General features: G+C 38.2%; 7 protein-coding genes across 8 annotated transcripts; 4 read left to right on the forward strand and 3 right to left on the reverse strand.

Annotated features, from left to right (window-relative positions):
- Positions 1-1,043: 1,043 nt before the first annotated feature.
- On the reverse strand, positions 1,044-3,008 carry LOC148765472 (pectinesterase 3-like). The gene is made up of 2 exons (XM_088812819.1): positions 2,989-3,008; positions 1,044-1,437 (listed from the first exon to the last, which is right to left on the reverse strand). The coding sequence occupies exons 1-2, from the start codon at positions 3,006-3,008 to the stop codon at positions 1,044-1,046; spliced, it is 414 nt and encodes a 137-aa protein (XP_088668945.1).
- Positions 3,009-3,683: 675 nt separating this feature from the next.
- On the forward strand, positions 3,684-5,513 carry LOC105958896 (protein JINGUBANG). Its single transcript, XM_012982900.2, has one exon. It carries the CDS (start codon positions 3,922-3,924, stop codon positions 5,269-5,271), a length of 1,350 nt encoding a protein of 449 aa, XP_012838354.2. The 5' UTR covers positions 3,684-3,921; the 3' UTR covers positions 5,272-5,513.
- Positions 5,514-5,713: 200 nt separating this feature from the next.
- LOC105959194 (inactive protein kinase SELMODRAFT_444075-like) lies at positions 5,714-9,268 on the reverse strand. The gene is made up of 8 exons (XM_088812852.1): positions 8,902-9,268; positions 8,678-8,814; positions 8,001-8,095; positions 6,966-7,897; positions 6,716-6,882; positions 6,483-6,559; positions 6,108-6,396; positions 5,714-6,000 (listed from the first exon to the last, which is right to left on the reverse strand). The coding sequence occupies exons 1-8, from the start codon at positions 9,080-9,082 to the stop codon at positions 5,860-5,862; spliced, it is 2,019 nt and encodes a 672-aa protein (XP_088668978.1). The 5' UTR covers positions 9,083-9,268; the 3' UTR covers positions 5,714-5,859.
- A 1,311-nt stretch (positions 9,269-10,579) lies between these two features.
- On the forward strand, positions 10,580-13,447 carry LOC105959195 (uncharacterized). Its single transcript, XM_012983240.2, has 7 exons — positions 10,580-10,781; positions 11,304-11,373; positions 11,460-11,519; positions 12,121-12,235; positions 12,474-12,589; positions 12,751-12,875; positions 12,988-13,447. Exons 1-7 carry the CDS (start codon positions 10,705-10,707, stop codon positions 13,109-13,111), a joined length of 687 nt encoding a protein of 228 aa, XP_012838694.1. The 5' UTR covers positions 10,580-10,704; the 3' UTR covers positions 13,112-13,447.
- Positions 13,448-14,790: 1,343 nt separating this feature from the next.
- Positions 14,791-18,398, forward strand: LOC105958742 (thylakoidal processing peptidase 1, chloroplastic). The gene is made up of 6 exons (XM_012982745.2): positions 14,791-16,071; positions 16,891-16,959; positions 17,074-17,142; positions 17,224-17,310; positions 17,407-17,474; positions 17,671-18,398. The coding sequence occupies exons 1-6, from the start codon at positions 15,298-15,300 to the stop codon at positions 17,789-17,791; spliced, it is 1,188 nt and encodes a 395-aa protein (XP_012838199.2). The 5' UTR covers positions 14,791-15,297; the 3' UTR covers positions 17,792-18,398.
- Positions 18,399-19,166: 768 nt separating this feature from the next.
- On the forward strand, positions 19,167-21,652 carry LOC148765473 (signal peptidase I). Its single transcript, XM_088813227.1, has 3 exons — positions 19,167-19,587; positions 19,927-20,253; positions 20,741-21,652. The coding sequence occupies exons 1-3, from the start codon at positions 19,414-19,416 to the stop codon at positions 21,464-21,466; spliced, it is 1,227 nt and encodes a 408-aa protein (XP_088669353.1). The 5' UTR covers positions 19,167-19,413; the 3' UTR covers positions 21,467-21,652.
- Positions 21,653-21,923: 271 nt separating this feature from the next.
- On the reverse strand, positions 21,924-24,695 carry LOC105958743 (protein NRT1/ PTR FAMILY 4.5). 2 transcript variants are annotated; one of them, XM_088813226.1, is made up of 6 exons: positions 24,576-24,695; positions 24,408-24,486; positions 24,108-24,325; positions 23,115-23,555; positions 22,920-23,041; positions 21,924-22,835 (listed from the first exon to the last, which is right to left on the reverse strand). In XM_088813226.1, exons 1-6 carry the CDS (start codon positions 24,576-24,578, stop codon positions 22,004-22,006), a joined length of 1,695 nt encoding a protein of 564 aa, XP_088669352.1. In that variant the 5' UTR covers positions 24,579-24,695; the 3' UTR covers positions 21,924-22,003. The 2 variants fall into 2 exon arrangements, with proteins under 2 accessions (XP_088669352.1, XP_088669351.1); XM_088813225.1 differs by lacking the exon at positions 24,576-24,695 and having other exon boundaries at positions 24,408-24,560.
- Between the last annotated feature and the right edge of the window lie 421 nt (positions 24,696-25,116).

Below are 25,116 nucleotides of genomic sequence, written 5' to 3' on the forward strand. Positions count from 1 at the left end.
CGTCGCCCGCTTCTTTATCTTGTTTCGATATATCGTTGATCGCATGGGCGAGAGCCTCGGCACTTTCCCCCGTAGCCCGATCTTTTCCAAAGATGATTGTCCAATCTTTGAAATATGGCCATGATTTATAGCGCATCAACCGGGCATTTGAATCGAACTACAAAATAAATGAAAATGGAGGAGGTGCATTAAATTGGTTCGCATTATGGGTTTCAATTACGTTAATGTATAGTAACCGGTAGAAGAATACCTTAATTACGAGATGAAGGAACGGATAATTAGAACAATAAAAAAAATCGAAACCCATATAAACCCAAAATTCTTCAACAATACTCGGATGCATTTGAAGAAATTTGTGATATCAATTTGTGATGAGTTGATTATCGGAAAAAACCAAAAAAAAAAAATAACTAATGAAGTATGAAAAATAAGAAATCAATCTGTGATGAGTTGATTATTCTTCAACCGGTTTAGGGGGGCCTAAAAAACGAAGAAAGAAGCGTGTTAGAGAACCTAGATGAGTTGATTATCAGAAAAATTACCTCGGTGAAAAAACCGACCACAGTGGAGAAAAGCAGAACGAAGAACGGCGTGTATTGCTATGCCGGTAAAATTCTAGGGCTAACACAATAATTTTTGGGGTAATTCATATATATATGGGGTAGTCTTGTAATTAGAAATAAATATTCAGGGCATAAAGGTAATATACTGTACTTGATTGGGCTGAGAGTTGGATGAGATTACCCAATCTCACCTCCTTCGGCCTGATGGGAGATCCGGTAAATCCTTGATCCGGACCCGGGCCCAAGTGCAATCCCAGACCCCGTTGGGCTCAACCAAAGCTGAGATCCGAGTGGATTAGAGGAACTATCCACCCGGATCAGCCCAACCAAACTGGGCCTAATGACACACTCTCAAACCATAACAAATAAAAAACGTAATCCACTATTGCTGATCATGTGTGAAATTGGGGTGACCAGATTCCGAAGGTGTTCTCTATGAGTGCCCTTTTGGGGGTTTCTACCCCCACCGACCAAATCAAGTTATTCCAAACCGGAGAACCCATTAATGCGGGTGTTCTCATTCGTCATGGCGGCGCTCAAGAGGGTTTTGATGTTAATGTACGATCGGCGGAGATTGTAGCCAATTGTCGGAGGAGGAGAGGCACCGCCGCCCAATTGGATTAGGGCTTGTTCGAGTTCGTACAGGGTTTGATCGAGCATCTCCATGCAGTCTTTGAGGGCGTTCTTCTCCGGCGAGGTGAGATCTTGGGTTTTGAAATTGGCGGAGATGCGGGTTTGGGTGTTCTTCACGTGGCCGGTGGTTCGATTGATGGCGAATTCGAGAATGTTCTGGAAGGTGGTGGAGTTGTTGTTGTTGTAGGTGGGGATTAATGGGAAGAGGGTTGTGTGGCAGAGAGGGCCGGGTATGGGGTTTCTGAGTAGGATTTCTTGATGAATGATTGAAGAGGAGAATGCGGCGTTGTTGATAATGGGCGGCGACGGTGGTGGAGGTGGTGGTTCGATGGAGAAGAAGGTAATTTTATGAGAAACAATGAAATGAAAACAGCGGCGACGGTAGAAACGCGACGAGTTTGATGATTAGTGTGTGGGTTTTTGTTAGCTTCTTAATCGTGCTTGTGGACTCCATTGATGATGGTTTTTAGAGTGGAGAAGAGGATTACCAGAACTGCCGACGGAGAACTGTCTTTGTTGTATATATATATATATATATTGTAAGGCACGGAAACCACTCTGTATTTTGTTGAGACGAAACTTTCTGCTCCTGCAATATGATCGGTAGTAAATGTGTGGAAATAATACAGATTACTTTGAAACGGTTTCTCTGTAATTAAGGGGCGCAATCGTGGGATTATATGAGAATGTGTTGTTACGATATTATAGCAAAAAATATTACAAATCTCTTTTTATTTTATTTTTTATTTCCAATCATAAAATATACGTTACTATTAAGTTAGGGTTAAAATAGTGATAATTTATTATTTTTTATTATTTAATCAAGTTAGGGTTGAAATAGTGATAATTTATTATTTTTTATTATTTAATACTGAAATGAATTTATCTCAAAAAATTTTAAAAAAAATTGGACCTATTGTAATTAGCCTTGTGTAATGGGGGGTTTTTGACAAATAATCCCTATTTATATTGTGCCCATGGGTATAAATGAGCTGAGCTGGCTCGTGAACTCGATGAGCCCACTCCACAAAAACTCGATATAATATGACAATATTTTGGCTCGCCGCAGCTTGTTTCAATGACACGAGCTCTTTTATGGACAATAAAATTCTAGATTCCTTATCTATTAATTAGTCTTTATCTCACATTTGTCACAATTTCTAAATAAATCAAACATTTATAATTTCTATCTAGTATATTTCACAAATATACTTCAATAAAAAAAAATTAAAATAAAAATCCTTAGGTCTTGATGACTTGCCAAGGCAATAGGGGAATGTGGTTGCGACATATATTAATTAAACACATGTGACTAAATTGTTGTTTAGCAGCCGGACCAAGAATTTGTATTATTATCTGTAGTTTTTGTCTCCCAACATATATCATTTTCATGTTCATTTGACCTCAAAAATTGTGTTTGCTACTATTTATCAATTAGTTCATTGACTTCCCCACAATGCAATTCGTACGAACCACTTATATATCTCAACGAAATTAAAATAAATTAAATCACATTTTATTTTAGACACATAAATATGTATAACAAATTATATGCTACATCACTCATGATGTTTCTCTTACGTACTTACATCATAAGTTACTGCACACGAGTAGATGATTTAGGTAGGCTCGCCGCTATGTGGAGAGGTAAATACACCCGAGTCTATAATCTATATGGGTAAGGAAATGTAAACTAAGTGGGGTGATATGATCAAGTCGGTAATTGTGTCCGACAATCATGAGGGTAGATCACACATATTCTAGAGTGTTTAGGTGAATAATAAAAGCGTACCTTGTAAAGGTGAACGACATGGGTTATTACTTATTTATGGCGTGATTAGTAGAGTCATTAGAGTAGATCCCTAAATACGATTAGTAAACCCTAATATGTTTATAACCTTTTATTAACGGAATTTGACCATTAATTAATAATTTTATAGATGAATGACATACCTTTTAGATGGTCCAAAATACTCGTTGTCTTATTGGCCCGACCCAATAAGGTATATCATATATATTATGGCAAATTACGACCACCCCTGAGTTATGGTTAAATTACGAAAATTTCTCACATTTTTTGGTAATTACAACTGCTGCCCCAACTATGTACTATTTTACGAAAATCTCCCAAGAGATAAATTTAGAGATGTTAAATCGGTAAAATAAAACAAATAATTCAGTACGTCAACATTTCATACCGTTTACCGAACTGAGCATACAATTTAGTTCGATAAATAATCGAATTACATAAATTTTATATAAAAACATTCATAAGGAGGGGTGTCTGTAATTACTCAAACAAAAGGATTTTTTTTGTATTCAACCATAGCTCTGGGTGCCCGTAATTTACCCATATATTATTTGTTAATCATTGGAAAAGAAACATATTTTGATGAATATTTTTTTACAAGAATCCATGGCCATACGTGTAAAACTACCATTAACAAGAAAATCTCATAGCAACCCCACAACAATTACAATTAGGTGCCCCCACTCCCCACACGTGTCACTCACACAACACACATCCTTCCCCTACAAAATCTCTCTCCCTCTACATCTTCTACTTTCTCTCACTACTCTTCCATCTTCTTCTCACCATTGTTTCAACCATCTTTCCATTTTCTTTCTTTCTTTCTTTTTAACAAATTCCATAGTTTGTGGGATTGGAACCAAAATCAGGGAAGGCGGATTGCTGACAAACAAACATTTTAATAACAACAACAAGATGCCTTCCAAGAAAGGATACGCCGCCGTCGTGCACTCCGATCCCAACGTCTCCTCCTCCTCCGCCGCCTCCAGCGACGCCGAGGACTACGCGCCGCCGCGTAACAGCAGCTTCTCCGCCTACGACGACCCCAACAACCGCCTCAGCGGCGAGGGCTCCCCGATGATGATGTCACCCTGGAACCAGAACTCCTCCCCCTTCACCAAATCCCCCTGGTCCAACTTCGACAACGCCGCCGCGGCGCCGCAGTGCGGCCTCGTCGGATCCCTGGTCAGGGAAGAGGGCCACATATATTCACTGGCGGCGAAGGACGACCTCCTCTACACCGGCTCCGACAGCAAGAACATCCGCGTGTGGAAGAACATGGAGGAGTTCTCCGCCTTCAAGTCGAACTCCGGCCTCGTCAAGGCGATCATCATCTCCGGCGACAAGATCTTCACCGGCCACCAGGACGGAAAAATCCGCGTCTGGAGAATCAACCCCAAGACACCCAGCGTCCACAAACGCGTCGGCACGATGCCGACGTTCTTCGACATATTCAAAGCTTCGATCCGTCCGAGGAACTACGTCGAAGTGAAGCGCAAGAAAACGGCGCTGTGGATAAAGCACACCGACGCCATTTCTTGCCTGAGCATGGACAAAGAGAAGGGCCTCCTCTACTCCGCCTCCTGGGACCGAACTTTCAAAGTGTGGAAAGTCGACACCAACAAGTGCGTTGAATCCGTCAAGGCACACGATGACGCCGTTAACTCCGTCGTGTCCACCGTTGACGGCGTCGTCTACACGGGTTCCGCAGACGGCACCGTTAAAGTGTGGAAGAGGGAGCAGAAGGGGAAGGTGGTGAAGCACACGCTGACGCAGACGCTGCTCAGCCAGGAGTCCGCCGTCACGGCGCTGGCGGTCAACGACTCCGGGACGGTGGTGTACTGCGGCTCGTCTGACGGGCTGGTCAACTTCTGGGAAATGGAGAAGCAGCTCTCCCACGGCGGCGTGATGAAGGGCCACAAGCTGGCGGTGCTGTGCCTGGAGGCCGCCGGAAGCCTGGTTTTCAGCGGGTCGGCGGATAAGACGATATGCGTGTGGAGGAGGGAGGGGGCGGTGCATACCTGCCTCTCGGTGCTGACCGGGCACACCGGGCCGGTGAAGTGCCTGGCGGTGGAGGAGGACAAGGAGTCCGCCGCCACGGGCGGCGGAGATAAGAAGTGGGTGGTTTACAGTGGGAGCCTTGATAAGTCGGTGAAGGTGTGGAGTGTGTCGGAGATGGCGCCGGACTTACACCAGATGGCTTTGTTGCAGCATAGAGATGGAGGAGATATTAACTGGGATTCAATCCCATCTGTTAAGTATTGATTATCTCAATAATCTATGATTAATCCTATAATTAATTAATTAATTATTAATTAATTAAGTGATTGATCCATTTGTTGAGATGGATCAATTTTTTTTAATTTTATTTTTACAAATTTAATGGAGGAAGAGCAAAAATAACTAGAAAAAAGTACCTTGTAAATTAATTATTATGAGTTTATTTTATTATATATATGGAGTGTTTTGATGTGTTGTATGTTGATTAATGAATTTTCTTGACTTAATATTATTTTTTTTGGTTTTTATTGATTAAGTTTGTGTGAAAATAAATTATTGGTATGAATTTGTTGAACTACCTCTTTATATATATATATTTATCAACTTCTCTATTCTTGAATATATCTAATGCTGCAGTGTACACACAGATACACATACTCCATCAAAAACGAGTCGGGCCAAGGGACGGGGTCCTGTGGTCGATGGATTTCGTCTTTTCATGCAAAGTACAAATATTGGCATTGTATTTTAAATAAGGCTAAAATTACATTACATTACAGTGATTTACATAAAGCACAATCATATTAATGTAGGAAGAAAAATAAGAAAATTACTTGCCAGTTTCTTCATATATCAGTAAGAAAGTCTGCGAGAGTGCCTCGTCTTTGATTCAAATTGCGAATTCGAACTAAGTCCCTGCAAGTGTCCACTTCTACAGCCAACAGTTCCAAAGTCCAGAGCCATTGCATTTCCCCCTTCCAGCATTTTAACCACCTAAAAAACAAATAACGAAAAATTTACTAGTAAATGATTAAATTCTCCTTTCACAGCGTAAAACAAAATCGAAGCTAACTAACTAAGATAAGAATGGAGTATAATACCTTTGACATGGGAGGTCTGAGGTTAGGATCTTGCTGTAGGCACAAGGAGGCAACATTTCCCATTGAATGTAGCTCGTATGGTGAACGTTGTAATTGGTACGAGGCTAATATATTAGGTGGTCTTGTTGTAGGAAAAGCGTGTATTTGATCTAGCAGAAATTGATGTCCCATGTATTGCAAGTCGTGGGCTCGTTGGCCTGTAATTAGCTCTAATAGTACCAGGCCGAAGGCATATATGTCGACTTTCTCAGTCATTTTCCCACCGTTAAAATATTCTGGTGCAAGATGCCTAGTGGACATAAAACGAAATATCAGCGAAAAAAATATGCACTTGAATTACGTAAATAGATACAAGAAATGAATAGTGAGATTTACCATGAAGATCCAACGGTTTGGTTTCTATCATAGAGTTCGCACTCGCTGTGCAGTCTTGCCAATCCAAAATCAGCAACCTGATATAAAAGGAAATACAAAGTGAGTCAATTAGTGCATGTATATATATATATATATATATATATATATATATATATATATATATATATATATATATATATATATATATATATATATGCTTCTAAAACAGTACGTAATTCAATTTAGTAATTTACCAGAGGTTCGAAATCGTGAGTTAAGAGGATATTGTTCGGCCGCAAATTTCTATGAATTATACATCCAACTCTGCAATCTTCATGAAGATACCTCAACCCTCTTGCAGTTCCAATGGCTATTTTCAAACGTGTTTGCCAATCAAGAACTGGATTTTTGTTTCCTGCAACTGAAGGCACGAAACAAATGTTTGAATTCGTACGAGGTGATACGATCGCATTAACTATAGATCACGAAGTAAACACAAGATACCATGTAAATGAAAGTCGAGGGAGCGATTGCATATGTATTCATACACCAAAAATCTCTTATTCCCCTCGATGCAAAAACCAATTAGCAACACAACATTTCTGTGCTGTGCACAGCTCAATACGCAAACTTCCCTGCAGAAGTCAGCATCTCTTTGGGGCCCAGCAAACTTTATTTTCTTCACTGCAATGGTCAACCCATTCCTCAGAACACCTCTGTGTACCGAACCAAACCCATCTTCAGACATAAAATTTGTGTCTGAAAAACCATGCGTGGCTTCCTTTAGCTCTTTGTACTGAAACTGCTTTGGGGGTTCTCCAAACCCTGGAGCCTTGGACTTACAAAATGTGCATAAAGGAGGAGGTATTGAGGAAGTTTTACCGAAGGAGACGGCCTCCCAAATGCTAGAGTTACACACGGAACTATTTCCATCAGAATTTTGATTTATTTCAGTTCCTCTGTATTGGATAAAATTATTATCTTTAGAGATGTTATTGCCGTTTCCTCTTTCCGAGAATACTTGATTACTACAGGTTTCCGATTCTGGGGTTCCTGGCTTTAAATGGTCAAGCATGTTAAGTCTAGTACTCGGTGGATGCTTATCTTTACTAAACTCTTCGTAAAGGGGATTTTCTTCATACACGACATAGATAGACGACCCTGCGTCAGAAGCTGATATTGAATTCTCGACCGAGGTTCTTGTGTAGGAAGAATTGGGATACTCGGGACTGCTGACGTGGGTGGTACGCTTCACATTGTGACACTGCAACTTTTTACCGTCCTTAATAGGTAAAGAAGCAGCAGAATAAAGGGGTGTTCTGAGATCACGCGAGCCAGCTAGATTGAGCCGAACAACTTTTGGCTGGGAACCCTTCATGACTATAATATTGCAGCGCAGTTCGTCCATGCAATGCTTAATCTCGTCCTTCAATTTCCTGTCTTAAGGGAAAAACACCAACAAAATAGAGCTTTCAGAATTGCTCTTTGCTTGTTAATTTTCAAAATAGAACCCTTCATGACATATTTATGTTAATTTACTTGTTCAATATGACCCAATGTGCGGAATTGCTCTTTGCTTCAGCTGCGACCGCACCAGCAAATGTAGTTGATACAACTTTGATCCTAACTCTGACCTACAAACAACAACCAAAACTTAACTTATAGATCCAGAAATTACAAGCTATTATTCGAACGTGGTGGAAAAGAAATTCACAATAATCTTCAAGAAAGCACGTAAACACGTCCTAAACACGTCGGTCAGTAGTCCAAGATTTGAGAGGAAACGGCTTTCCGGAATCCAACAACAGTAGTGGCAATGTCCTCTATTATATCAGCTCTATCTTTATGCTCCATAGAAGCATTCATACACCATGAACCTAATCAGTAGTCAATCGAGAAAAACTGACAAACGGACTATCAATTCACGCCTCGAGTAACTTATTGTACTACGGACTATATAACCAAATTCAGCATATTTACAAACTTAAAACCTTCAAAAATCCAGACAATTGAATTGAATTCCACAAAAAAAATAGTACCAGAGAGATCAAGTTATTCTATTCTCTGGTTTCATAACTTCAGTTAGTATTTTTAGTCTCGTTTCGGTTCTGCGTTAAGCACGCCTATCAAATTGGCGTTTTTCTCCCAATAAAAACAGTACCCCCAAAATTGCCCAGCGCATTATAAACGGAAGCAGTAGTAAATTAATTAAGTACCTCGATTTGATCCTGAACTTGAAGAATCATCTGAGAACAGGACTCGGATATCTGGCAAACCCTATCCGGGAGCTTAGCCGGGTCACAGCTCCGGCAATTACCTTTCAACCGCGGAAATCTCCAAAACCCCCTCCCGCCTGATTCTCAATTAAGAAATTCGATTATAGATTTACAGTAGGAAAACAAAATGAAGTGGTTTCAACGGAAATGTTGGGGATTCATACCAGTTTTCTTTTCGGAGAAGATGGCGAGGAGAGTAATGCAGTCGCCGGGCCTAGCCGCGTGGGTGAGCGCCCAAGCCAAGGCGGCTTTGGAGATGACCTTCTCAGCTTTAACAGCCACGATCACCTTCTCCGCCGTGACGCCGCCGTGCGGGTTGGTCGTTTTGTGTTTTGGCGGGAACATGAAGCGACGTCGGATCTGCGGTAAAGAGGGGTAAAACGGGGAGAAAATAGCACCGCCACTCCGAAATTCCGAAAATGGTAGAATTCAACAGGTGCAAATTTGGGGAACTACTAAAGTTCCATCATTCCATAATGATTACAGCTTCTGTTTCTATTTATTATTATTTTAGGTTTATGTTTAGATTCCAATAATTCAAAATTTAAATGAGGTTTAAGAAGAGAAAAAAAAAAGGTTTACACATAACTTTAATATTTAAGTCAAATTTTCCTTGTTAAAGTTCAAATATTTGTTTTAACGGCCATAAAACTTTACTTTGTTGACTTAATAAAGATGTTTAGCTGATCCACATTGTTTAAGTTCCATTTAAAAATAGGGTAACATTCGGTCAATCCCCGATGTAAGGTTAAATTACGAAAATACCCTTTTTTTTAGTCTATGATGAATCTTCTTACACGTATATCGTTATGATGTCAAATTCAACAGAACCTTCTAGATTCCGTGAAATGTTCTCTAGTTTGTACTCATTTTGTGCAAAAATGCAGTTTCTAATGCACCACAATTTGATATCTATAAGCCAAGAAACACGCGCAAGAAAATTCGTAGTTGATAGAGTGGTTGTAATTACCCAAACAAGAGAGATTTTTTTTCACAATTTGACGTTACGTCTCGAGTAACCGTAATTTATCATTAAAATAAGCAGAAACTCAAAAAAGCACATTATTTGTTTTCCTAGAATGGGGTGCTTTTTCTGGTTGTGCTGACCTTTATTTTGATCAGTTGGTTGTGCTTAGCTTTGTATTGAAGCTTTTGAGGCAGTCTACTTTAATGTAAACGGCAAACAACAAACATCCAAACCACCCAACACTTTAATTTAAATTCATAACTTTCCATTCAATCGGATTCAAATAAAAGTAATGCTTCAAAATCCCAACCAATTTGGGAGTATATACATTGGTATGAGCTTTGTGAGCCATTACAATAAAAGTTCGGAGCCCGAGTTCACGAGTTTGAACTCAGTTTTAAACGTGTGACAAATTCAGACCTAACGATCGTTGACTTTTGGTCATTTACTCTGACGTTGTACTACTTATTCCTTTTGAGTGGTTATGATATATTGCACAAAATATTTTTTTTGGGTGGAAGAGATATCCTAGGATGACACACTAATGTAAAAGATGAAGTTATTCAAACTCAATTCATGTTCAGTTCGATTGAAGTTAGTCCGACTTAGATTCAGTTACTCGTCGAACCAAACTTAAATATAATTTCCAAAGTGTGATAAAATTTTAAACGACCACCCGATTCGTTTACGCTCCTAATTAATAGGAAGGCCCATAAAAGGCCATTGACCCAATTAGGAAGTGGGCTTCAACAGCTGGGTATGGTGTTGGGCTCACTCTTCTCTCCTAAATTTCCCCTTAATATTGTTAATAATATTGACATATTAACTTCAATTAATTATAAGAATTATTCAATAACTTAATTAGATTTTAAATATATAAAACATTAGCTAGTGATTAAATTTATCATAAACTCAAAAAATAAATCAACTCCACTCTTCATCGTTTACATCAGGACTTTGTTTCTGGATCTCTCTGGGTTAGCAGAATAGTGGACGGAGAATGACGATTTTCCACTTCTTCAATTGCGCAATTCTGACGTTTGGTCCTCACGCCGTTTACTATTCCGCCACCCCCTTGTAATCTCTCTCTCTCTCTCTCTCTCTCTCTCTCTCTCTCTCTCTATCTATGTTGTGATATTTATTATCAGATCTCTTTTGATTAATCGGGAGCCTTTAATTGTCACCGCAGAGATTTTCTCAGGGAGATTTGCTTTATACCATTATTTTCCCTAATTTATATGTATTGCTTCTTTTGTATGATTTTGGAGGGTTATGTAAGTTAGATATTATCCTAGGTCGGATAGATTGGGATATTAATTGTGTTTATACTGTGAATTATGTTTCAAGTAACTGAATCGGGATTTAGTTTGATATCGATGATTCTCGATACTGTATTGCGTAGATATATGTAGTGAAGTTTGACGCCAATTGAATTAGATTGCTTGGATAGTATATGAATCCACCTTTCTTTCAGTTTCACTAGATTGGGTTCTTAGTTTCAGCAGCTACTTTGATTTTAGTTCAAATGCCATCTTGTCGTTAAAATTATGTGCGAATAGTGATAGGGTTTAATTACATTGACCGTTTTTCCTTCAACAGATCCGAGTATGATACGATTGGTACTTCAGTTAAAACAGCGGTCGTTTATCTTGTGACAGCATTAGTGAAGGTTGGTTTGTCTTGATCGTAATGAATCATTCCGTGCTTTCTTCTTCATTGGGATGAATTCTTAACCAACTGCCGATTCTCTTGCAGCTTGTTTGTCTTGCAACATTTCTTAAGGTGTCTGAAAGTGACAGTTTTGATCCGTATCAGGTAATTACTGTTATGCGGATCTACTTTTATCGTATTTAGTAGTCATTCCTCTGTAAATGTATGCTGACTTTTGTTATTGGGTGCCTTAAAGCACTGGAAACAGTGATTTTCTGTTATCTACGTAATTTATCTATTTTCTAATTGTTTGAGCGAAGGTCTTTATACATTTTTTTTATAATATAACCGTGGACTCTTGGTGTGCAGAGGATGGCTCTTGAGAATATTTACATGAAAACTAATTTAAATCGCCACTCGATCCCTTTAAATTCGTTGAAATTGGAAATTTATCCCAGCATTTTATTGATACATCCGTGAACTTTAATAACTATAAGGGAGGTGATGAAATGGATTTCTCGGGGAAGGTTTAGTAATTAGTCTTTTTTGCATTTGCTAATTTGCATTTTGGGGAAAGAGTGGGAAGCAAATGAAAATGGCACCAAACAATGCCTTAGTTCTGCATTGTTTCTCCAGCATTCTCAGCAGGGAAAAAATGCAGATCATGATTACTGATAAACTGATAATTCATTTTCTTTTCTTCCTTCTGGCATTAATTATATTTCAATTTATAATTCTCAAGTTTTTTTCAATGATTCTCTCTCAGGAATTGTTGAAAGCTTTGATTGGATTCGTAGATGTTGCTGGGCTTTATTTTGCCTTGACACGGTTAACTCATAGGAATATTTCTCAAAATCACAAATTTCAAGCTGTTGGGCTCGGTAAGTTGTTGTTCTGCTACCCTTTTTCTTACTCGTCCTCTTTTGATTTTTCAATTTCCTTTCCAACAACTTGCCAGATATCGTTGTTCTATGGTCATGTTTAGATTAAGACACGACATTAAGGTTAAGGACATAATGTAGAGTTATCGGTTTACGTTAGAATGCTCCATCCACTTCTATTAACAATATATGCCTTTCTTCCGTTCAGCATTTAAGATTCCGTTTTCACTGTTGGCAGGTTGGGCCTTTGCCGATTCCGTCCTCCATAGGCTGGCACCTCTTTGGGTGGGTGCTAGAGGTCTAGAATTCACTTGGGACTACATTTTACAGGGTCTCGAAGCGAACGCTAATCTGGTACGAAAGTATATCACATTCGAATGATATTCATACTTTTACCAGCCATGACATCAATCGAATGTTAATTCTAACATATAGTTATTTATTTATTATTTATGGAAGTTCCGTAAAATCTACTTATACACAATTTGATGACCTCGTCGTTATCTTGCTCCCAGGTGTTGAGTATATCGCTTGCTGCATTAGGATCTCTAATGTGGCTCAGGAAAAACAAGCCCAAGACTTTGATTCCTATTATATACACCTGCGCAGGAATTGTGGCTACAATGCCATCAATTACAAGGTATATCTCTCTACTATGTTATGTATATATACGTGTGTTTGCGCTCATTTCTATTCATCTGTATTATTGCAGTCGATAAACATCCACGTGTTTCTTTTTTGTTTGTTTGCAGTTATCTGAAACTGAGCTTGGGATGGCAGTTGCCGAAGGTGGTAGGATTTGAGCTGTTCACTTCTTTGGTAATGGCTTTCATTAGCTGGCAGCTTTTTGCCGCCTGTCAGAAACCTTCTAATTGATGAATCTTTCATATCAACCTTCTAATTCAACCACCCCCACCGCCCCCGGAAAACAAAGTTCTGAAGGGCAACAAGAGCAAATTTTGCTTTGAATATTTACAGTGTGAAAAATTCAGGAAAATGAGAAGTTACCTGAATCACTGTGATTTAAGTATTTATTTGAAAGTTTTTGGATTATACTGTTGTAACAGTCAGATTAGGAAGCTAAATATGTTGACTGAATTTATTTTCCAGGTGACATTCTTATTAGTGTTTTCTTGATTATGATTCAGGTCACAATTATTTGTATTTGCCTTTTCAGACTAGTTGGAGCAGTTTGAAGTGACACATTCATTGCATCTGGTCCCTGCTCGTAAATTATTGAACTTCAGCCCATTGTTTATAATTTTAGGGCAAATTACACTCATCTCCCCGATATAACGATCAAATTATAAAAAAAAAAAATCATATTGTTTGGATAATTATGATCACTTCTCTTAATTATGTATTGTGTTATGAAAAAACCCCTTCTTAAATAGGTAAATTTAACGCCGTGTAAATAAATACGTAATTGATAAGGATGATTGTAATTACTCAAACAATAAGAGTTTTTTTTGTAATTTGATCTTACGTCAGGCGGAGTGAGTATAGTTTGCGCTATAATTTATTTCAATTTGTTATGATTAATATAGTTTTCTAACAACTTACAAATAAACATTTTTAGCTGAGTCTAGAAAAGGTTCCAACATTAGTTGATACGTAAGCTCCTGCGTCACTAGCACTACCTAATGTATATTTAAGATTTATAATGCTATTAATATATATTTAATTTGCAATTGGTCAGAGAAGCAAACTCAAATTCTATATTATGTCACATATCTTACCAACAATTATGGTCAAAACTCGTGTGGTAATTGGACTGGGATCTTCGAATTCTTATTTTCTTTGAAATTTTCAATTTAAATTCGTAATAATATTTTTCATTCGATTAAAATTTTGATTTTCAATTTTTTTTTAATTCAAGTTGGAATATTATATGGGTTCCAATCCAATTTTACTGTTTAAACTAGTTATAATAATTCAAATTTATGATATCAATACTATTACGCATTTTTAGTATATATAATAAATAATAGAATTCATGAATTACGCCGATTTCAGTTCAAAAAATTTCAAGTTTAGAATTTTATTCCTCTTTCTGAAATTTGATTTCCGAAGTTTTCCAAAAAAAAAAATTAAATGAAGAATACATAATTTTAAACTTTAATTCTGATTTAATCGTCAGATTTATAAAATGCACATGAAAAAACCATAAACTATTTCCTCGGATTAGAAAAGATGTGGATAATTTGTAGACTTGTTGTCACACCATCTATGATCAAACTTCATGGTCAAATCAGACAGGGGTATTTAAGTCAATCCACAAGTTTTATGTGTGAAAGCAACCAAACGAAGCAAAGACTTTATGCAGCACGAAGTAGACGAGGAAGCAACACCAGGTCCCAACCACGTTGGTTTTTGCTCAGTCAACTAAAAACAGAAATATTATAATATTTACATACGCGGAAAGTCTATTTTGCCCACATGATTGATTTAGAATTACCAGCACTGATGAAATTGTCATTATTTTAGCTGATTGGACCAAAAGTGTCTAATTGCATCATTATAAATGATTTATGATTTTTTTTAAAAAAGTATTTGATAATTAATGTAATAAAAAATCAACAATTTGGATAATAAATAATTTCCTAATGGGCAATAATTGGTAAACGCATAAAACATTGTGATGGTGTTTCCGTAATAATGTGTGGATTGAAGGGCATCCACGTATAACGATAATAGCCACTCTCATTATTAAACCCTTGATCCCAATTTTGCTCCGGTGAAATTTTCTCTCTCTTGCCTGAAGTCTTCCAGTCGTCCTGCGCCCGCCGCCCTCTTCCGCTTTCTCCGGAAGAGCTCCGCCGCATCGCCGCCGTCTGGTTTTTGCTTCTCCCAGCTCTCGCCGTTGACTTCTCTAAATTTCCTCCCCATAACAACTGATCTAGCCCTAACTTTCAATTCCCCCCTTTTTGCTCCGATTCATCACTGGTCTTCTCGATCACGATGGCGTTATTCGCTTTGTAGAGCTCTTTCTCATCTCACAGCTCTACACAAACCCCACAATTTTCATTTACCTATTCGTTAGTCTCTTACAATTTGCATTCATGGCTCTTCGATTCACCGTTACCTACTCGGCGTCTATCGCCTCAAACCTCACCGGATCATCCGCCGCATCCGGAAAATGCGCCGCCTCTCGATTCCTCCACGAGTGCGCCACGCGATCGCGGATTTTCCAGCACCCGCCGCCGCAGAAACCCGATTCCAACTACTCCGAATTCTGCCGCCGTGGGTCAAACCTTGACCGCGTCAACCCAACGCCGTCGATGCATTCCCTACTGGCCGGAGAAATTCTCGGCGGGAGTAGCAAATCGCCTGCGGTTCTGGGATTAATTTCTCTAGTCAAGCAGTCAATTGGGGTTTCTCCCGCCGTGGCCGTTTTGGGAGTTTCTCCGACCAAGGCCTCGTCCATCCTTCCCTTCTTCTCGGGTTCCAAGTGGCTACCCTCTAACGACTGCACGAACATGGAGGTCGATAGAGGAGGCACAGTTGCTGTTAGCAAAACCTACATAATCAACAAAGGAGAATCCAAGAGTGACAGTGTTAATGGTGGTGAAAGTAAGTGCTCCGAAGCATTCGCTATGGCCAAGAGTGGTGGCGCAAGCAGTGTGACGGTCTTTCCGCGGAGCAGGGGTGGTAAAAGCAGCAGCTGGCTGTTGAAATTGATGAACCGTTGCTTCACCTCTGATGATGCTAAGGCTGCTTTCACCGCTTTCAGCGTTGGCATTATGTTTAAGTCGACTTTGGCCGAGCCAAGGTCGATTCCCTCAATGTCTATGTACCCGACACTTGACGTGGGCGATAGGATTCTAGCTGAGAAGGTACATTCTATATTACATTAAGAATTTGTAGGATTTAAATTGGATTTGGAAGCAATTCTTGAACTCGTATATTTGTGCTTGGGGTGTCTTTTGATGTGTTAATATGTGTATTAAGATTGTCTTGTATATCTAGGTTGATGTATTAATATTTGTATATTTGTATTGAGATTGTGTGGTACATTTAACATATCTCATTGATGTTCAAGAAACATAAAAAGTGGGCAAGTGCTATGAAGTATTGAGTTAGTTACTTTCGTATTGCCGGAGTTTTGGATGTGTGACCTTAGTAAGGCAGTAGGTTTGATCAAGATTCTTGTGCCCAGAAAACGAAAATCAATTTTGGGGAGCATTATTGTGAAATTGTAAATATCATTTGTGGATGCCACTACCGTAACCGACATAGTTACGTTTGTTATTTACATATTCTACGAATGAGTTCAAAGTTGTAGTGCTTTTGTTGTTTTGTTATCGAGAAAGCCTTTAGATGTTGTAGTAGATAATTTTATTATGGTACGTTGGCTTCAGTTTTTGTTTTCAATGACCGGATGTTAAATAGTTCGAGTTGCCTCTTCCTCCTTTTTTGGTTTGTAATGATGGTAAAAATCTTACTATAACAATGAGTTTCAAGACTGAACCGGGGCATATTATTCCCTGATAAATATCATGTTCATTTGGTCGTCAAAAAGTATATGCGGATTATATATATATGTGAACGTATAAGTTGCAGTATATCCGATTTAGTTTTATTTGATATTAAGATGAAAAATGGCATACATAGTGTGTGATTTATATGCTAAATTTTTTGTTTGGTTTTTCCAGGTTTCTTACATCTTCAGGAAGCCTGAGATATCAGACATTGTGATTTTCAAGGCTCCATCAAATCTGCAGGTATTTAATTAACTTTTTTAGCATCATTGACTTAATAACTACTTTGAATTTATGTTCATATGTTGTATCGATTATCCTGGAGTTGTTAAATATTGTTTTCCCTTCCCCTTGCAGGAATTTGGCTTTAGTTCTTCCGATGTGTTCATCAAAAGAGTTGTAGCGAAAGCTGGTGACTGCGTAGAAGTAAGAAACTGTTAACTGGTTGTTGAATTTGCTCTTGTTCTATATTCTCCATCGCGTGGTCTAATTTTATTCCTTGTGCAGGCTCGTGATGGAAAATTGATGGTCAATGACGAAGCTCAAGACGAGGATTATGTTTTGGAGCCACTTGACTATGAAATGGAACCAACGGTAATAATTTCTTTTTGCCTGCTTTCCAGTAGCCATGCCTCGTCATCATGTAATAATCAGGAGAAAACTGACACGTGTTTTTCTCATTTTTTGCAGCTTGTACCAGAAGGGTATGTGTTTGTGCTTGGAGACAACCGTAATAACAGTTTTGACTCGCATAACTGGTAAGCAATACATTGCAGTACGATTAATCCTGTTGTCTATCTATAAACTGCAATCCCGTCTACTTCTTAATGCATGTCTGAAGTCTGCATAACAAATCTCTTAAATAAATTAACAGATACGGAAATAATAAACTTATAATTTAATTAGTGGTTGTATTTCCATTACCTATAATTTGGATTTGCTGCCGTTCTACAGGGGCCCGCTGCCTATCGAGAACATTCTTGGTAGATCAGTATTCCGATACTGGCCTCCTTCAAAGGTGTCCGACACACTGTACAACACATCACAACAGAGAAGCGCTACTGTTTTTTCGTGATACCTTGAAACCCCGTTTCCGGATAAAATCAATTCTTCTATCGACTTGATTTTTATTCCAAAAATCATTTCTTGGCCCCCGCTGGGCATATTGTGGGCACACCTGTGAGTACCGATTTCCTTATACTTGATGTATTCGAAAGTGTTATTTATGATGGATCATGGTTACGACGTACGACAACTATCCTCATTTAGCTGGATTTGAATTATATCTACAATCTTGTGCATCATTCAACTTGTGATGGGAAAAAAAAGAAAAAGAAAATCTGAATGAAAAGTGGGATGCAATCCTGTGCATCTCGTGATTATATGGTGGCCAATGAAACTCTGGTGTTGGCGACGATGGAGTGTATGATGGGTGCGATGTCGTTTTGGGGCAACAAGTTGGGTTGTTTTGATGATTGGAGGTGAATTCGACCAGAAATATGTGCGGTAGTTGCCCTTTGTGTTTATTGTGTTGTTACAAAATAGCTGATTTTGATAACATGATTTCTTTTGTTAAGGGTCTACAACTTATGTATTATTCTCAAAAAAAAAAAAAAAAAATTGAAAATGAGGAGCTCCCTCATTATAAATTATTAATAGTTATATTTACTAGTGTTTGTTTATGCCTTTTTTTTTTTAATATAAATGCAGAATGATGCAATATTCATCAATTGTGATATGAACAATAGTAAAACACAAAAAGTATCAACAAATACCACACTTTTTTTTTAGAAAAATTACCTCCACCCTGTGATAAGGTTAAATTTCGAAAAAATTCCTTTTCTTTGGGTAACTATAATCACTCGTCAACTATGAATGTTCTTACACGTTCAAAATTATGCTGTTAAATTCAACACAATCTTCTAGATTCCATTGAATGTTCTCTAGTTTGTTGATTTTGTGCAAAAATGCAGTTTCTTATTACCACAATCTGATATTTATAAGTCAAAAGATACAATTTATGATTATCTTATTTTAAAATGTGGATCTCAAATGAGATAAAAATGAGTACAAATTGGAGAATATTCCACATAATCTAGAAGATTCAACTAAATTAAAAAAAAAAAAAAAAGTAAATTATAAAGATTCAACTAAATTCATAGTTTATTAGTGATTGTAATTACCTAAAGATAAGATTTTTCGTAATTTGACATTTCCTCACGGGTCGTCGTAATTTACATTTTCTTCAATTCGAGAACTCGTGCCCGGACTATTTCTAAAAAAAATATTCTGGTTATTTAATATTATAATACTTACAAATTATTAAATTTTAATTAAAAATTTATTTTGTTGATTTTATTAAATTAAGCTAATAGCATAAGATTAACCCATGAAAATGAAATAAAAAAAAAACATGATAACAGGAAAATTTTCACGGTCATTTTTAACTTAGATTTTTTCAAAAAATGATTCAATTGAAGAAAACATCAAATTGAAATAATTACGTCATCAATCCTTTTGGCTCCTTCTACACCTGAATATGTCAAGTCACCGCCACAGAAGTCCATTATCGTAAATTGCACCAAAGATCGGCAACCACCGCCACCGCCACCCCCACCCCCGCCGCTGATTATCGATAATACTGTCGGCTCATTCGTCGTAGATCGATAATCAATTCTGGTTCACAACAGTATTGCGATGGTCACCCGATATTTTGCGTCATTTTTGCTGATAATTGTTAATTCCCTTTCGTTAATACGCTCGTCAATCATTCCGCCGCCGCCCCCTTTCAACCTATCCCACTTTATCTATCCCAGAGTCACCGCCCTCACCGAATCGGACATCACTCCTCAACCCCCGCAATTTTTACAGGTCTGTTTGATGATGACATCTTCAAAATATATTCGTCACTTGATGATTCCAATTTATGATATGCTTTTTTTCCTTACTTTATGATACTGTTGGAGTGAAAATAAGGGTTTCGAATGGGTAGTCTCAGGTGTGAGTTTGTTGATCACGAACTTGCCTTTTCTCTTTCTTCATGTTAGAAAGTTGACCAGAAATTAATGTGACTGGAGAGTTGAGCTGAGAATTAAACTGTGTAATTTTCAATTTAGGATAGGGGTGATTGAGCTTCTACTTATGAGTGTTAGTTGTTTTATTTTTATTTTTTTAATTTTTTTTCCTGGTTGTTTTTGGGATTTGATTTAGGGTGTTCTGGATGTAATTGCCAATAGAGAGAAGTGGACAGTGGAGTACATTCGTGTTTCGGAATTGGATGTAAAGAAAGCTAAATTCCGGTCAGTGCAACGATATGAGTTTCGTGTTCGTGCTGGGAAAGCCGAAATTGTTCTTAAGATGTCTGAGGAAGGGTCAGAGTGGAAGAAATTGTTAGAAGTGAGGACAGATGAGACATCGGAGTTTGAGTCTGTGGCGAGGAAAATTGGTTCCAAGGCTGTAGTTGGTAGTTTTAAAATTGAAGGACCATTTGAGCTGCGGGTCGCAAGAGATGTTGATCAACTCTCACTCATGTTGCCGGTGAGTTTGTTTTTATCCTTCCACTTTACTATGCCTTTGTCCGCTGATGTGTAGAAATTTACTGTTTCGAGTTATTGATCTCGGTTTTCTGCTGTAGTTTGCTAATTAAAAAGAAAATGTTTGTTTTGCTGCTCTCTTTGCACATGACACTGTTCGTCAATGCATTTTATACTGTCGTATTTGTATGCTAACTGAAGTTTCTTCACTATGTGGTGCTTTTGTCAAAACCTCTTTGTTATGACGACACATCTGGAATACAAATCTAGGGACAAGTCACAAAGCAACCATTTTGTTTCCACATTGAACTAATTTACACATTTGATATTGTTGTCTGAAGAATTGGTCGTTTTAGTTTTTAGTACTTCATACAGTTTTGGGCTCCATTTTGTTTTTATGTGCTCAGGAAAAAAGTCTCTGTGAATCAGGCTTTCATTTTTAATCCTCCAAAACCATATTGAGAGTGCGTTTTCTTGAATATATATTTCAGTTAAACACTTCGCACTCTGGCTTGCGTCGGATATCAGTTAGTGAAGGCATCACCGTAGAAGTGAAAGGGGCAGAAGAAATTACCATATTTCATCCTTCCGATAATCATCTCCCACGTGATTTTTTCACTTATGGAAAATGGCCTGCTTTTTGCACAGCACTACTACCTATACATATTGTGGGTTCCGCATCAGTGGTTGCCTACAAAAATCGAAGACCTGACTCACTTATTCAAACTGCCTTAACATCCAAAGATGCAATTAAACTATTGCCTGACAAGTGTCATATCCAGCCAAACTACAAGAAACCGAGGCATCTTCTTAGTTCGTTGAGAATTAGAATTACCTTACTGGAAAAACTTTTAAGGAGTTTCCTAAGTGATAGAGGAGGCAATGCAAATGTTGCTTTGGGGTCTCTAAAGACAAGAATTAGAGCAGTGAACGTATTTCGGTTTCATTTGGGACTGGAAAGAGATATCAGAGCTAACGACACTTCATGGACTACATTGGCTGAGTGGAGAACTAAGCCTACTATTGAACGTGTATGGTTCGAAGTAGTGGCGAGAATTGAAGGCGAGGTTTTGAAGCCCATAACAGTCAAGAAAGTGGGCCCTTTGATCGACACGGATTCATTTTCTTGGAACAGCATTTTGTCTAATCTTTCGTTCACAAAGCTTCCCTCTGTGCTAGTTCCTCCCGAGGCACTAACACTGGACGTGAAATGGTAGGAAAACTTTGTCTTATCTTTTTTGAAAAGCTCGGCAACCATTATTTCAAATCGAGCCGTTTTTTCTTCTCCTCTGTTGTATCAAGTTCTCCATATAGGTATATTGATCTACGCAACATATTGGAAAGTGGAATTGTAAATTAACAATGAATTGCTTGCTTAAATGTAATTACAGATTTCTCATACACAGAGATACCTCTCCCCTCTCCCCTGGTTATTAACATGCATGTAAAATGTGTTAATAGTTCTGTATCTTATGTACTCTTGGAGAATTTTTTCACCGATGGAGCTGGTAAGTGGAGTCACATTTCATTCTATATTTAGTCTTTGTTTGGTTGTCTGGTTCGTAAAAATAGGTGATAGCTAGTTAAATAATTGGATTTCATTTGATGTTTGGTTACTTTAGACTCCATAGTCCAATTATTTTATATATGTTATCATAAGATTGCATAATCTTATACTCATAACCAAAAAAGTCCTTAGTATGTTGCAAGGCAGAAATACAGAAGATTCAACATTCTTAGAGGGGTTAGAATTCCTAAGAGTGCTCAACGTAGTCACTATCTTCATGCTTCACTAGTACCTTCTTGTGCTTATACCAAGAAGCACATAGCAAATATACCCCAAAGTTAACCACACTTAGTCCTGCTAACAGCCAGTAGAAGTACTCGAGTTTGTCCCTATTCAGGTTATCACTAGCCAGCCAACCTCCACTCACCGAGTTCACCACATTCACCACCACAGTGCTGGTGTAGTATCCAAAGGCGAACGAGCACCACGAAATGGCTGTGCCTAGTGACTTCATCCCCATAGAGCTCTCAGCATAGAAGAAATTCAACAGCCCTACCAGTGTAAATATATCTGCAACTCCGAATATAGCGTACTGTATTCCGATCCAGAATATGCTCATCGGCAAGGGGTCCGATGAATCCACCATATTGTGCTTTACAGCTACGCTTTTCCTGTGTGTTTCGACGATTCCGCTCACTGCCATGGAAATGGCTGACAGGACGAGTCCGATTCCGACTCGCTGGAGGTGTGTGATTCCGGTGGGGATTCCGGTGAACTTTCGGGCGGTGGGGACAAAGACTTGGTCGTATAATGGGATTAGTATGGACATGAAGAGAAGGGGTATTAAAGGAATTGAAGATGCTGGGATTTGGAAGTTTCCGATTTTTCTGTCGGTTGTGGTGCTTTGCTGGATGGAGAAGGTTTGCAGCTGAGCCAGACATGTGTTCATGAATACGGTGCTGAGTATTATTGGGAGCATTCTGACTATGATTTTTGTTTCTTCTACTTGTGTGACTGTGCATGTTTTCCAGGCGTCATTAGCAGCTGACTGTCTTACGATCGCTGCGTGATCTAAGAACCTGTAAGTAAATTTTTTCGCCAAAGAATTTTGGTTTATTACATATTTTGAGTTCTTGAAAATGCACACTGTATGCTATAAGTACCTGAACTGATCAGTTCTTTGAAGTGTCTCGTTTTGTTCAGCTTCTTTGTCGTGAAGTTCGTGCAGCTCTTCTGCCCTGGCTGGTAATGGAAGATTCCGGTTTCTAATGGCTGCTACGAACACCTATAACATAAACGGGTTAACTAGAATCTGTCATAATAATAAACCTCGAAAGGAGGCTCGTGGGTTATTATACCTGTAGAATTCTTGTCAAAGGGCTTCCGCTTGGAGTGTTATTCCGATAAACCGAACGCCCCATGCTCAGAACCAGAACAGATATCACCATTGCAATAGAACACACACCAAATGACCAATCCCATCCCTGGTTTGTGTTTATCCAGACAACAAATGTCACCCCAAATATTGCTCCGAGGTTAAGGAAAAACATGTACCAGTTGAAGTAGCTCGAAAGAGGAGCAGCTTCTTCAGGATCCACCTCATCGAACTGATCGGCTCCTAGAGAAGGTAGAGCAGCTTTAATACCACCAGTCCCGAGTGCAACGAGGTAAAGACTTGTGAATAACATAGCTTCTTGATTGGTCGATGCAGGTTCACATCCGGTGGGGCCCACTACATCTTTGCATGGGAAAGGTCTTAGCTGTCTCAAATGTGCTTGTACTGCTAGAAGAGCATACCCCTGAAAGAATGGCAAGTTTTTGGTTTTTTGCTGGATTAAGGCGTCTAATGGAGTTTTAAGGTGCACAGATTTACTTATGTTATTCTCACTATTTTATCATTGATCGTCGTCATTATTCATGCGATAATATTTGAAATCTTGATATTGATCATTGACCGTCATTGAACTATAATGCATTGTCGTATCTTGATATTCTAATAATGATGAAGAGATTTACATATTAAAGAATTGCACTTAGCAGCAATTATTAATTTAATATATAATCTCAGTTGTCATGTGGAGAGAATTATTAACACAGCCTGAAGGATTTTGAGTATCTTCGTAACCATAGTTTGGGAATATAAAAAAGGATTAGCCTTGAGCCTTAGTCAAATGCTTTGAGTATAGATAGTGGAATTAAATGCACATTGGGATCTATGTTTAAGTTTTTACATGCAGTAATTTAATCTCCTACAAAACTTACTGCTTCCTTTAAGACAACAATTTGATATAACGAGAAGCGATGAAAAGAAATCAACGGTTGAGATCATAATTGGAAGGATAAAAACGTACCAAGACTTCTAAGAATCCAAAGATAACACAAGTCTTGAACCTTGAAAGATAAGTGTCTGAGATAAACCCCCCAAAGAGCGATAGCAGAAACGCGGTTCCTAGGTAGTTTGTGAGTGCAGTTGCCGATTTTGTCAAGCTGAAGTTCATGTAGCCATGGAAATAACTGAATAAACTAACTCCGTTCGAACTGAATGTCATTGTCTCTAGGGCTGCCATAACTGCATCAGAATCCCAACGTAAATAATTAGTATTTCCGATTTATGTAATAAATAACAAGAACTATTTTTTTTTTTAATGTACCGTAAACAAATATAGTAGCTTTGTTGCCTCCCTTCTTTGATTGCTGTTGGGGCTGAGTATTGACATTTCTGAAGAATCCCTGCAGAAAAGAAAGATAGTTCATAACGAGTTAAAAAAGCTATACGACATATTTTCATGCAAATTATAAAATGCGAGTCGTTTACTTACCATTTTAGATGCTTGCTTTCTGCAATTAACAGTAACTTCTATTCTCAGCTTATATAGAGATTAAAATTCCTGATCACTCCCCACTAACCAATGAGGAAGAAGAACCTGTCCGAATCAAAACTAAATTAATTCAAGAATAATCCTAGTCATTAGTCAACAAGGGGTGTGTGTGTGTTGAGATGGTCCCCGCTCGTATTTGTTTCGAAGTATCCTTACGTAAGACTATCACGAATTCATGCATGATTTCTGGTTGACTTTAGATTTAAGTAAATAAATCGTGCATTATTGTACGGCTTAAGTATTTGATCCATGGTGGATCGTAAATTCGTAATTAAGAAAGTACATATAGGTGGATTAAAATATTTAAGAACCAAAAGAAAATTTTTAAAAAATATTAATCCAACAAATGGCCAACCATTCACATGGCACTAATGCTCTGGCCATTCTGTCAACCAGTTAATTTATGTTTTATTATTATTAATATCGTCATTTTGACATTAGTAATTTCCAAGATAGTAGGTCTATATAAATAAATACTTTA

Source organism: Erythranthe guttata, chromosome 14 (genome assembly GCF_056151865.1).
Source record: "Erythranthe guttata isolate IM_541 chromosome 14, IM_541, whole genome shotgun sequence".
In the NCBI taxonomy this organism is placed as follows: Eukaryota; Viridiplantae; Streptophyta; class Magnoliopsida; order Lamiales; family Phrymaceae; genus Erythranthe; species Erythranthe guttata.

Coding starts and splice junctions, on each gene's coding strand:
- LOC105958896 (XM_012982900.2), top strand. CDS start 3,922: ATGCCTTCCAAGAAAGGATACGCCGCCGTCGTGCACTCCGATCCCAAC.
- LOC105958742 (XM_012982745.2), top strand. CDS start 15,298: ATGGCTCTTCGATTCACCGTTACCTACTCGGCGTCTATCGCCTCAAAC. Junction 16,072..16,890: donor ATAGGATTCTAGCTGAGAAG/GTACATTCTATA, acceptor TGGTTTTTCCAG/GTTTCTTACATCTTCAGGAA. Junction 17,143..17,223: donor AAGCTGGTGACTGCGTAGAA/GTAAGAAACTGT, acceptor TTCCTTGTGCAG/GCTCGTGATGGAAAATTGAT.
- LOC148765472 (XM_088812819.1), bottom strand. CDS start 3,008: ATGTCGTTCACCTTTACAAG. Junction 1,438..2,988: donor ATGTCGTTCACCTTTACAAG/GTACGCTTTTAT, acceptor AATCCTACTCAG/AAACCCCATACCCGGCCCTC.
- LOC105959194 (XM_088812852.1), bottom strand. CDS start 9,082: ATGTTCCCGCCAAAACACAAAACGACCAACCCGCACGGCGGCGTCACG. Junction 8,815..8,901: donor CTTCTCCGAAAAGAAAACTG/GTATGAATCCCC, acceptor ATTGAGAATCAG/GCGGGAGGGGGTTTTGGAGA. Junction 6,397..6,482: donor CAAACCGTTGGATCTTCATG/GTAAATCTCACT, acceptor TATGTCCACTAG/GCATCTTGCACCAGAATATT.
- LOC105959195 (XM_012983240.2), top strand. CDS start 10,705: ATGACGATTTTCCACTTCTTCAATTGCGCAATTCTGACGTTTGGTCCT. Junction 12,590..12,750: donor TCGAAGCGAACGCTAATCTG/GTACGAAAGTAT, acceptor TCTTGCTCCCAG/GTGTTGAGTATATCGCTTGC. Junction 12,876..12,987: donor ACAATGCCATCAATTACAAG/GTATATCTCTCT, acceptor GTTTGTTTGCAG/TTATCTGAAACTGAGCTTGG.
- LOC105958743 (XM_088813225.1), bottom strand. CDS start 24,510: ATGAACTATCTTTCTTTTCTGCAGGGATTCTTCAGAAATGTCAATACT. Junction 23,556..24,107: donor TTGGATTCTTAGAAGTCTTG/GTACGTTTTTAT, acceptor CCATTCTTTCAG/GGGTATGCTCTTCTAGCAGT. Junction 22,836..22,919: donor CAAAGAACTGATCAGTTCAG/GTACTTATAGCA, acceptor ATTTACTTACAG/GTTCTTAGATCACGCAGCGA.
- LOC148765473 (XM_088813227.1), top strand. CDS start 19,414: ATGGTCACCCGATATTTTGCGTCATTTTTGCTGATAATTGTTAATTCC. Junction 19,588..19,926: donor AACCCCCGCAATTTTTACAG/GTCTGTTTGATG, acceptor GATTTGATTTAG/GGTGTTCTGGATGTAATTGC. Junction 20,254..20,740: donor AACTCTCACTCATGTTGCCG/GTGAGTTTGTTT, acceptor TATATATTTCAG/TTAAACACTTCGCACTCTGG.